This window comes from Leptosomus discolor, chromosome 1, assembly GCF_034619465.1.
Source record: "Leptosomus discolor isolate bLepDis1 chromosome 1, bLepDis1.hap2, whole genome shotgun sequence".
In the NCBI taxonomy this organism is placed as follows: domain Eukaryota; kingdom Metazoa; phylum Chordata; class Aves; order Leptosomiformes; family Leptosomidae; genus Leptosomus; species Leptosomus discolor.
The window spans coordinates 56,683,814-56,696,044 of NC_141391.1; the positions used below are offsets into that span (position 1 = coordinate 56,683,814).

The 12,231-nt window shown below is 44.4% G+C and overlaps 1 protein-coding gene across 1 annotated transcript in view; it reads left to right on the plus strand.

Moving 5' to 3' along the window:
- The first annotated feature begins 1,274 nt into the window (after positions 1-1,274).
- GPC6 (glypican 6) overlaps positions 1,275-12,231 on the plus strand; it is an 805,850-nt gene continuing 794,893 nt past the window's right edge. The window contains exon 1 of the mRNA XM_086482023.1: positions 1,275-1,641. Coding sequence (XP_086338149.1) covers positions 1,275-1,641 — 367 coding nt within the window. The remainder of the gene's footprint in view (positions 1,642-12,231) is intronic.

The window sequence follows — 12,231 nt, forward strand, 5'->3', positions numbered from 1 at the left end:
CAAGTTGATGGTCTTTTATGTCTTCTGTTGGCCGCCTTCACTTCATCCTGGGCCTGACATCTTTGGCTGTACACTTCTGACAAAATATCACACTTTCTACAGTACACATAAAAAGCACCGCAATAAATCCTTTCAAACTGTAACTTTGTATTTTGCTATCAAATACTAAAGACAGAGTAGACAGAGTATTTTTCTTTCTCCCTAAGCAGAGACTGAATTCACCTTGCAGGAATTTTCTTCACTTCCCCCATCCAGTTCTTTGCAGATGCTCATTTGCAGGAGGGAATTTATGGTTTTGTCCCCTGCTCTCCTCTCCTAGGGTGAAGCAAATTAGCCAGGTCAAGGACTGCCTCTCTTGTTTCCTCCTCATTCTTCTCTGTCTGATGTACAGAAACATCCTTCCCTCTCTCTCCTTTAGACATTGAACTCATCCTTGTTCTAGTTCTTCAGCTTGGTTATTTATGTGCACAACAAATGATAATTAATTAAAAAAAAGTATTTATGGGTCTCACGCCAAACTTGGCATTACAGAGAGCAATACTGCCGAAGAGTATCTTTTTTTGACTTCTCATTAGGAGGCAATTTGTAATTTTGGGGCTAGGCTCGGCTGGATTCGTGGCGAGGAGGAAGTTTTCGGGGCTGTGGGTGCTTTTCCTTCCTTCTGCCAGCAAACAGCAATCCACGCCAGGATTTGCTTTCTGCTCCTGTATTTCGGCGATGCAATGTGTAGCACGTTTCTCTCGCTCTGTGTGTGTGTGTGTGTATGTATGTGAGTGTGTGCGTGTGGCTCTCCCTCGCTGTGTCTGTCTCCACGATTTCTCCCTGCCTGGCTCAGGAGGCTGCTCCAGCGCTGCGCGGAGCAGAGGTTTCCCCGGATCCCGTAAATACAGGCACACGCATCCAGAGCACCACACGCGTGCACACGCACACACACACACACACACGCAGAGGCACACAGGCACGCACAGAGCCGCTGTCCAGTCCATCCTCACGCCGGCTGCTTTTCCCACCACCTCCAGCCTCACAGAGGCAGCAGCCGCAGCTCCGCGGCGGATCGCGCTGCCGCTGGCCCGGGACTCCGCTCGCACCAACGCGCCTGCGGTTTCCATCTTCACAACCTACAGCCAGATTTTTAACCCCCTTTTATTCTTTTCCTTTTTTTTTTTTTTTTTTTTTTTTGTTGTTGTTTCTTTGCCGGGGGGCGAGAGCGCTTCGCATTTGGAGAAGAAAACGGGGGTACGAGGCTCCCGCTCTCCTGCCCTCGCCGTGCGCGCATGTGTGTCGGTGCGCGCCCACCTTTCCCCCGCCTCGCAAAAGTTTGCCTCGGCGGCCGGGGGGCTCCCGGGCCGCCGCCCCCGCAGCCGGGGGGCGCGGCGGAGCGACGGTGCAGCGGCGGCGGCGCGGAATTCGCGCGCCGTGCGGGACTTGCGCGCCGCGCCATGCCGGCGGCGCAGGGGGCTGCGCGGCGCTGCGCCCTGGCGGGGCGGCTGCTGCTGCTGCCGCCGCTGGTGCTGGTGCTGGTGCTGCCGCCGCCCGCGGCTGCGGGAGCCGAGGGCAAGGCGCGGAGCTGCGGCGAGGTGCGGCAGGCGTACAGCGCCAAGGGTTTCAGCCTGGCCAGCGTGCCCTACCAGGAGATCGCAGGTAAGGGGCCGGGCGGGGCAGGGGGGCCGCGGAGCAGGGTTGGGGGGCCGCGGAGCAGGGCGGGGGGGCGGGGGGAGAGCCGCCGCCCGGCTGCGCGCACTCCCCGCGGGAGCGGGGCCGTGAATCACCGCGTTGTCTGCGGGGCGCGGAGCGGCTCTGCCGGCCCGGGTGGCGCCCGGGTCTTCCCGGCGGGGAGGTGTGGGTGTGTAAACGTGTGGTTAAATAAACATAAAAACTAAGAGGAGGGGGATTAAAAAAAAAAAAGCGGCGGGGGGGGGGGGGGGGGGCGGGGGGGCGCGGGCGATCCTCAGCCGCGGTTTCTGTTCGCCGGCAGAAACTTCTTGAGAGTTGCGGCGGGGCTTGCGAGAGGCAGCGAGCCGTTCCGCAGCGGCTGCTGCCCCCGCTGCCGCCGTGTGCGGGAGGAATCGCTTAGCCCTCTGCCAGCGGGGACGGGGTGTGAGCGAGGCGGAGGGGGGGGGGGGGGGGGACGGACGGGACGGGGACACGACGACGACGACACACGCAGTCCTGCCCCCCTCCCGGACCCCGCTGCGGCCCCTCCGGGGGCCAGCCCCGCCGCGAACCCCCCGGCCGGGCAGCTCGCCCGTTGGAGGCGCAGCCAGGCGCCTCCGCTGCAGCCCAAACCGAGCGGAGGCATCGGCTCTTGGGGAGAGGCACCCGCGCCCCACACATCCACAGCCCGCTCCGCCGCCCGAGACCCCAGGCAGCCTGTTCCTTAGCGCTTCCTTCTGCTGAAACGTGCCTACAACAGGTTGTGTCACAATCTGCCGGCGATGGTGTTTGGGTTGTTTTTTGTTGTAATTTTATTTTCCTGCTTTTCCCTACAACCTTTTCCCTATTGCATCTTTGGGACTGAATGAATAAAAATATGTCCGGGGCAGATAATCCTTTAGCAATCAGAGAGCACGACAAAAAGAGAGAAATCATATGGGAAGGTATGAGGTTGGGCTGCTTAAATTGGACTGCTTGAGCCCTCGAGAAAGATTTCTGCTTTGCCACTGGCACTTTGCTGTTAGGTTATGCTGTTCGTAGAGTGAATTAGATGCCCTTCGGTTTGCTTGCTTCCTTTTTAAAGTTGGAAGCAGTAGATTTATCTTCCTTGAGGTGAAATAAAGCCACAGTTATTCACTGTGCAGTATTTAGCACTTTACATGAGGAATGATAAATGTGGAATATCTCAGGACAGCGAGGATGTAGTTCATAAAAATACGGGCAAGGTTGTTCCACGTTGCCAGCGCAGAACAGACCAGATCTCTGCATAGCCGTGTTGGTTCCTTTGGACACATAGGTCTGACCCACTGCCGTACTTTAGGACCAGGCAGGGAGTAAAGGGCCTGTGGGTGTAAGCATTCGACCCTCAGGCTCACCGATTCTCTGGTCTTTCTGTGTGCTTTTTTGTTAACATTTAAGATTGCTCATCAGGTATATCAGATCATGAAATCTCTCCTGTGAGCCACAGATCCTTTGAATATACAGTCATGCTTTCCCTTAGCTCGCTGTTACTCCATCTGCTTTGAGACAGGGTGGTAGGATATGCCCTGTCCGTTAAAAAAAAAAAAAAAAAATCAGTGAATTTCAGACTTCTAGTAACTTTGGGTAAACACTTGTTGCTTTTGGCTCACATAGAAGTTTTATTGTCACATTTATTTTCTGCATGTGCAGTGCAAAGTTGCCCTGCCATTTTTAAGTAATCCCAGCATTTGCAATGTTCTGTTAACATGAATCAGTGCAGAAAGACTCACGGTAGTTAAATATTTAATAGTAGTTCAAAATTACTCTTCAGTTTCCTGCTAAGCTTCATAAGTAATGTCTACTTTTATGGTTAAGAAGTACATGATTTATGCAGATGTGTGTTATTTTTTCTGAGCTTCCTATTGCAAGTTGTTCATTTTTTTGTGGTTTATCTGCCTAGTTACTAGTTGGTGTATCAACTCGGGAGCAGTTCTGTGTGTAGCTATTCAGGTTGCTCAGTTGTTGGAAGAGTAGGATTGGTTTAAGGTGTGTTTCAGAGTATGCTCTTCTCGTGCGGTCTGAGCAGTCTGAGAGGTTGTGTAATAACTGTTCATACAGCTTGTGCTCTTTGCTAATGTGAAAGCTATGTATTTGCAACCCGGTGGAATGTTGAGAGTTTAATTAAAGGAATCAACGTACAGGTTTCAGAATATTTTTTTTTTTCATTCTAGCTTTTACCACCATACCGACTTGGTTAAGGAAGCAATTTGTTACTGTTATGAAAGGAATGCAGTCTGTCAAATGCCTCATGTTTTAAAGAGTTCAAAGAACTTTAATTACAGTCATATTTCTGAATAAACATTGTGTTTTTGAAAGATTTTGCATCAATCATTTGATCGTATGGAAAATAGTAATATGCAGTATGGTTTATCTGTTTTGATTTAACAATAGTCGTATGTTTTCAGTTGTCCTTTGTTTAAAAGCTACTTTCTAGCTGGGACTGTTGAAACTTGATAAACTGAAGAGGTAGTGTGTATATGCTGATGCAAACTGTGTATGTACTGATGCAAAGAGCTGAATAATCTACTTAAATTAGCAAGGCTATGGACACAGAGGTACCGCTGTGTTGAATGGAGCTGCAAAGCCAGACTTGTTAGATAACTTTCGTAAAATTGTTTATACTGGCACTTGCTTTTGAATGGAGAAGGTAGAAGTTACAGATTTAAAAAGCTGACAGTTTTTGCACTGTAAGGCAAGGTTTTCCTGCAGTATTTTGTTGCACGTGAAATGTGTTGAAGTTCATAATAATGTGATTACATTGGTCTGCTACGCTTGTAGAGCAATGCTAAGTTGTTCAATGTAATTGTGTAGTACTTGTTTGTAATCAACCTGCTGCGTCTGACGTCTTGTCTGATCACCAAATTCTGGTGCTATGACCTACACTGGAGTACAGCATACGAAGTTGGGTTGTGAAAGTAAGTCCCCAATAAAGGAACTTTGCCTGGGAATGGGGGGGGGGGAGAGATGAAAATTTGAAGTATGTGTAATATGCTGCTGTAGGCTTGATTCTGTGCATGTCACACGTGGGGTGGGTAGCAGTAGCTTGCAGAGTATGCTGGGCTATCCATGTAAAACCTGCCCTCTCATAGAGCTGCAGGGGATTATCCTGCATGTGAAGAAGAGTTGAACTGTCAGACTCACACTGCTGTGACCCAGCGTTCATGAGCACTGTGTGGAGCTCGTGAGGATGTTGCAGGAAGTGTTTTGCTGTAGGAAAATCTGTCACTTGAAATACAAAAGAGAAAAATCACAGCACATATCTCTTAGCAATACTTGTTTAACTTCAACCATGTTTTCCATAACTTTGAGCATGTTAGGGGAAGCCATGAAAATGAAACATTAAAATTAAAGGTGGAGCATGTCCTTGCATCAGAGTTTTCTGAATGAAAGTGAATGACTGTTTAAAAATAAAGGATGTGTCTGATGTGTGGCTTTCCACTTCCAGTTGATCTAGAGATTTTGAAAGGTGAAGGGTGTGGGACTTTGTGGGCTGTGGTTTTGTTTGAGTTTGGATTTTTTTATTAGGTGCTGAATAATAGTGTATTTAGGGAAAGACTAGAAGTGTTCTGGTAAAGCGTCCAACTGTAAAGATGTTGAATTCTAAATGCTTAAGAAGTTACTGAGTTTTATTCTCCTGTGCAGTTGATCAACGAGGTGAGATTCTGGCAGCACAGAGACACGGTAGTGAGAGTAACTGAAATGAAAGCAGAAGCAAACCCTTCATTTTGAAGGTCAGGAGTCACTTGAAATTGTGCTTTGATGAATGGGCTTTGTACTGGCATAATACAGAGGCGTTGACTGAAGAAAGCTAGCAACCATAACCCAGTTGCTTGTAGCTCTAAAGTGGTAGTAATAATAATAAAAATAATCTCAGTAGCCACTCATACAATTGAGCTATTAGTCCACGTCAGATATTCCCAAGAGACTCTTTCTGAATGTTTTGCTTTCCTTTAAGTCGTTCTAAAATGTAATGATGGATTGACAGGAGAACAGTGCAAAGTCCTCCTGACCGAGTCTGTATCAAAGCACTTGTTAATTAATACCTTCTTTTCCTGTTTCTTTACTGCTGTCATTGACCAGGAAGCAAATGGGGATTCACAGGCACCTTGTGTGGTTGTCTCAGGAGTGTAAAAAAAGGAATAGCTTTACTGAAATCAATAATATAATCAATGCAAATTTGTGAAATCTGATTTGGGCCATTAGAGATTAATTCACTCCTGATCTCAGTGGTGACAATGCAGATGGGCATGGAATTTCGTGTAAACTTTGTACTTTCCTTGTTTTAGTGCTGTTGTGTCCTCCACATGGTGTGTGACTGCTCCTCACCTCTGCAATTTCAGTAACTGCAGCATCGAGAGACTCTCTGGTCACCTCCCCTTATGGCCTCCCATATTTTCCTGTAGTGAGTACATGGTGCACACTAATAAACTGGTGTGTGCATTTAGCTAGGAGGAAGTGCAGCTTTTCTAAGGCCTGGCTTTGCTTTTACTTTTGTACGTGTTTGTATTTGACTGATGCCATTAAAGGGAATACAACTTATGTATGCACATCTAAACCTAAAGGTGCTGTTTGTAAGATTAGGGCCTCTGAGGAGAAATAGCGTGTTTTTAGTGCTTATAAATAATTCATTTTTGACTGAGAATTTTAAATCTCAGCATCTGGAGTTTCCTGATGTGACTTTATGGTAGAGATTCTTGGAAGGAGGGAATTGAAAATAGAAGAGGCAACGCTTTAATAATTACTGTAATGATGAATTTTGTTGTATTGTATTCTAATATTTTTTTTTCTTTCTGTCATCAGGCTGATTTATAATCAAAAAGTATACCTAAAACCGTAATATTTTCTACACTTCTAAATGCTAGTGTGTTAAACTGTTCTAATGCTGTATTAGTACTTATTTCATCATATGCTACTGTGAAATTCTCCTGAGATTAGGTGGTGTTCAGACACCAGAGAGGTCAAGCACTATGTTAAAAGCTCAGGCCATTCTTTTTATATTGCTGCAATAAAGAATATATTCATTTCATTTATATTACCACTTGGCTCTCATAAAAGGTCAGTTTCAGCTGAATGTACAATTACTTGCAAATGGCAAATCTTGTAACAAGTGATCAACAATAAAAGCTTTTCTGGATAATTTATCTTTAAAATTACCACCTGCCATTTCTTTTGAATGACTTGAGCATCTTGCAGTATCACTCGGAGACCTGTCTTATTCCCCACGATACATGTAAGAAAACTCTGCATACTAATCTTCCTTTCTGCTTAGTAAAGTAAAAATGCATAATTACATTAAAGTTTCTAGTTGAAATAACAAGCTTGGTGCTTAAAACTCCATTATGGTATCAAAGTATCAGCACTCCCATTACTGGCAAAATGAAATTACGTTTTCAATGAACTATGACTGTATGCTCCCCTTCATACCTGGTTAATGGGTGCTATCTCCCTGGGAAGGGAACCTTCATTCTGTGGTTTTGACTGTTCATACTATCAGGCATAATTATTTTAGCAGCTTAAATATGTATAAAAGAATTAACACTTCTCCACAAATTCCTAAGAACAGCGTATAAAGGGTGATGTTTAAAGGCAGAAGAGTTATGCTAAACAGAGAATACATTACAAGATGCAAAAGGAGTTCAAAATGTGTTGCCAATGGCAGGAAAACATATGCCTGGTAAGATTCTTAGCACTTTATTCCTCTGTATGTAAAAACAGCCTAAAACCTACTTACTGCTCTGGAGCTCCTGCACACATGCAAAAAATAAGCTTCCCTAATAAGAAATTTTTTAGCTCTCATTATAGGAGGCTGTCACAAAGACCACCAGCTCTCTCTGATGAGCTTCTTGCAGTTAACGTGACCTTTTCCTTCCAGCAAAGTGAAACAGTGGTACTTTATTCTGTCGAGCAACTGCAAAACACAGAAGACACGCAGCATTTGAAGGCAGGTGCCGCGAAAGAGGCGCCTGTGCTCCCGCTGACAGCAAGGGCGACAGCAATTCGGGCCGTACCGCTACGCCCCGGCGGAGCGAGTCTCCATCCAGCAAAGTCAGGGATTGTTAATTGCGGCAGGAGGGTTCTCACCCCGCCAGCCTGCCGTAGGGTCCCGGGTACCCTGGAGGAGGCCGTGTGGCACGGCGCCAGCCCCAGGATGGAGACCCGCCAGCTGCCTGTCTGGGCCTTGAGTTTCAGGGCTGGGGACAAGAGCCACTTTTCGTCTGTCAAAAAGAAGCAGTGAGGGCTGATATTCGTAATACAAACAGCAAATTGCTCTCTGGCTCGCCTAGCCTGCGAGGTCTGTCACCTTGCGCTTCTAATGGCCTTTTAACCGCGTCTCCAGCTGAGTAGCAGATGTAAAGAGTACAGAGCATCCTGAGCTGGGTTTTTTTTTTCCTCCTGAAAGAAGCATTTCTATAGATGCTCAGCTAACAATGGAGCCTTGGGCCTGCTCGCTGACCTGTTGGGTTTAAAATAGCAGGGCAAATCTCCCGAAATAAGTGGAAGTCTCGACTGCTTTTAACAGGTGCCTTGTGTACATTATGTACACTTACGGAATAACACAGTTGTATCTGTGCATGTGTGTGCGTGTGGGGCTAAAATCGTGGCTTTTACCTGGGGTGGCCTCAAAGTTACATTTAAGCACTGAGAGAGCAAGAGAAGCTGCACATTACCAAGACAGGTATTTCCAAACCAGGTGGAAACTTTGTTTTATGGGCCCATCTGAAAAACACATGTGCAAACACGCATGGATGCGAACGTATGCCCAATAAAAAAAAAAACCTACACAGGGCTCATTTCATCTGTGTCAGAAAGATCAGAGGCTAAGTCAGCCACACTAATCCTACTGTTTGGGGAGTCCAGTTAGTTCAAGCCTGGTGCTTGGCTAAGCAGTAGGTAGTGTAACCTGCCCTCTAAGTCAGAAGCTAGACACCGCTGTGGCCAGAAACAGATTCTTTATCAGTCTCCATAGCTGTAGCTCTTGCCACGTCTATGATGGTAGCCACATATTTCGCTGATATTTTTGGCCACGTCCCTCTGACTTGTGTGTTTAGTTTCTAACATACTAGTTTTGTCCAGGTTTTTCTTGGAGGTAAGTCAATGCATGGGATGAGGCTTTTGAACATCTGGGTATCAGGCTGTAGTTTGGTATAGTGTGAGGATGTATGTGGATACTGCTGTGGTCGTGAGAACTATGGAGGTATGTAGAAGTACTGCATATCTGGCAAAATGTAGTCTTTGAATGCCTCGGTACACTTCTCATGTCATATGTCTGTGGTTGGTTTTTGAGTTACAGTATCCCTTATGACCTTGGAGTTTTCCTTTGAGAACCTTTATGCAGTAATTAATACAGGAAACTAAAATGGCTTTGTTAAACAGAATTATTTTTTGAGAAGTGAAGCGTAACATTAGGGAAAGGATCTTTATGCAGTCATCCTACTAAAAGTCTGATGGTGCTAACTGATGGTCACGGACAGGGAGGCTCCCATCAGGTCCTGTGTACATTTTGTGTAGGTTCTTTTCACTTCAGGATTCAGTTTCCTGTCTTCAGGAAATGTTTCTCTTTGAGCTGCTCGTCTAAATGTCATTCTTCTGGTGATACCAATCAAGTAGTAGAGGTAATATTTTGGATAAAGTGTTGGTTTTTATGGCAGCCTTTGAATCTGGACTAAACATTTCTCTTACCTAGTAGATGCCACATTGATCTGTGTTTTGGTTTTAGATAGTCTTTTGTGAAGGCAGCAATATGTGGCTTTGGAGACCGAATACACAGCTCTAGATAGAGGTAGTGAGCAAAAACCTGTCTCAGGGAACCAGGGAGAGAATATAGAGTGGATGAATTGTTGGAGAAGGGACTTTTACTGGAGGATGAATGAAACATGGATGGTAGTAGTTCTTTCTGTTGTTGTTGAGTCACTTTGCATTCATTGTATTAGGTATTAAGACCTTTCACATAGTTAAAAGCCTAGGAGAAGAGAAGAAGACTGGGAAAGTTGTCTTCATGCTTTCATACAAGGATTTGTATGAATTGGATGCAAAGAAGGAGGGAGGGAGCAGAGTTGCTCCATTTCTTTTTTTTCTTTTCTTTTATGACCCACTTGGTCTTGATCCATACAGCCTGCAGACTTCTTCTTTTTCTCACCATGTAAGTGGTTAAACATCTCGTCTCAAACAGACAGTGGTGACCTGACTGATCATGCTCCAAAGTGGAAAAAGTTCTAATCAGGATGTATTGGTGTTTTGGTTGTTGAACGGTTCCTTCAGAGCTTGTTGCTCTGCTAAGTGGGCAGTTCTCAATAATTCAAGCTCAGTATCTAATATGTAATTGTCTCATTGCAGAGAGAACAATGCAGCTTCTGCAAGGTTCTCTCTCTCATCATAGTTTTATGTAACTGTGCTCCATAACCTGAGAGAGCAGACTATGAGTATCTGACTTATACTTCCTTTAAGTGTAAAAGAAGTTGTAAAAGGCTTGGGTCCAAACTACTGAAGTATGTTTTCATTTATACCTCACCCCACTGCTTGGGAGTTGGCTGTCAGCAAAGTGTGTTCCCTGTTCCTGGCTGTGACTGCTTCCCTTGCATCAGGTCTAACTGTCTGACACGCTGACCTGGACTAGCAAGTTATCTGTTAGCTAACCCACCAAAAAAGATGTTGAAGTTCCTCAAGAAGATATGTGGGAACAGGTGCCAGAAGTCATGATGAGAAAGCGGGGTTCACTATTTGATGGTGGCTTTCAGGTAGATGTCTTACAATTATCATGAAATTGCGAGAGGAAGACTGTTCATCTTTTCTCACATGGCAACAAAATGCAACATGGCAGTAGTATAGTACTCCTACGGTGTAATCGAGAAGAAACTACCAGCAGCTGAGCATTCTTGGCTATTATCCCTGCTTTTGCACTTGACTTTCTGACTACATCACCAAAATATGACAAGCCATACTAGCAAAGTCATCTGTTCTCCAAAACTGAAGGAACTGAACATCTGCCTGGGATGAGAATCACACTGAGAGCGCTTCACTACCTTAGGGAAACTCTCTGCTTGTTGCCACATCCATGTGTGATAGTTAATGTGGTCAGTTTAGTGGGTGTCTGCTGATTTTATGGCACATTGAAATTTAGGGTTTATGAGGCAAATGGATCAGATCATTAGACCGCAGGTTTATATACTGCTATTTATTGTTGTTTTCATGTTTTAAATCTTTTCTACACCTGAGGGTACACAGTCCCAGCTATATGCAACTTTGATGTATGAAATAAAATTGTGCTATGGTAGTGCTGAAATACAAATTGTTAAAAGCACTGGCAGGACACTTCTTTGCGTATTGTAAGTATCCAGTCGATCCAACAGACTTGAGAACCTGTTGCACATTTTTTAAACACCTTTCAATTTCTGAGTACCCTCATTTTTAAACGTGTGCTAGTCCTTAAGAAGCTTAAACAATGCAGTGACAAATCAAAGGCAAGAGATGATGAGCACTCAGTGTCCAGTGGCTAAACTTGATTTAAAACTAAACGTTTTCCATCTCTTCTCTTAAACTGACATAATGTTTCAGAAACGAACTGTAAGTGCAACCAGTGACTGCATCTTTTTTAGTTACGCAAAAGTGATTCACAGCATAAACACATAATATAAATGTTTATTTCTTTGATACTGGCTTTTGGCTTTACAGCTTTCACATATAAGATAATACTGCATATGAGCAATTTAGATTCCTTGGGTGAAAACAGCTATATATCATTTTGTCTGTCAGCATTATCTTTGTTGAAGAGGAATATGGAAAATACCTCTTGTACAGTTTCTGATTCAGACCATATTCTCTTTAACCAGTTAGAGTCATTGCAATTTACGGTATACTTATCTGGTCTGAACTTTGCATAACATGCGTGTATTTAAAGCACTTTCAGAAATGTAAAAGGTGATGCCAAAGCTGACCCACAGTAAAAACTTCCTTATTAAAATATTCTTTTTTATTTTGTGAAGTAGTCTATCTTCTACTAGCGGTCCAGCTGCAAAAAAAAAAAAAAAAGAAAAGAAAAAAAAGGGACAACACATCATGCTAATCAAAGTTGCAAAATACGTTTTGTTGGCTCAACAGGGATTTAGGTGTTTCTGAGCAGAAAATCAAAATCTAATTTAAAAATGATGGTATTTAGAAGAATGGTGCAGGGGAGGTTTATTTATTGGATTGGTGAAAAGCCAGGAGCAATATACCTTGACCGCTGCTATTCCAAGATGGTCTGTCGTGCTGGCTATGGGCTGGCAGTGTACACTGTTAATTGAATACCTGGAACATAACCGAAATGCACTGATTAAATACAAACACCTGTCTGCAGTGTAGCATGGCTGATGAAGTGAAAGGACTCCCAGAAACGGCTTCCTGAAATTCAACGCTGAAATAGTGATTAGCTTGTTCTTAAAGCCGATCTTCAGAAGTCCTGTACCATTCCTTGAATGAGAACTCCAAAGGCTCTTTCTTCTTTAATTACTGAGACAGCATACTAAAAGCCGTGTATGAATTGACTGTAACCAGATTGGTTGTGGGGCACGTGCACCCTTC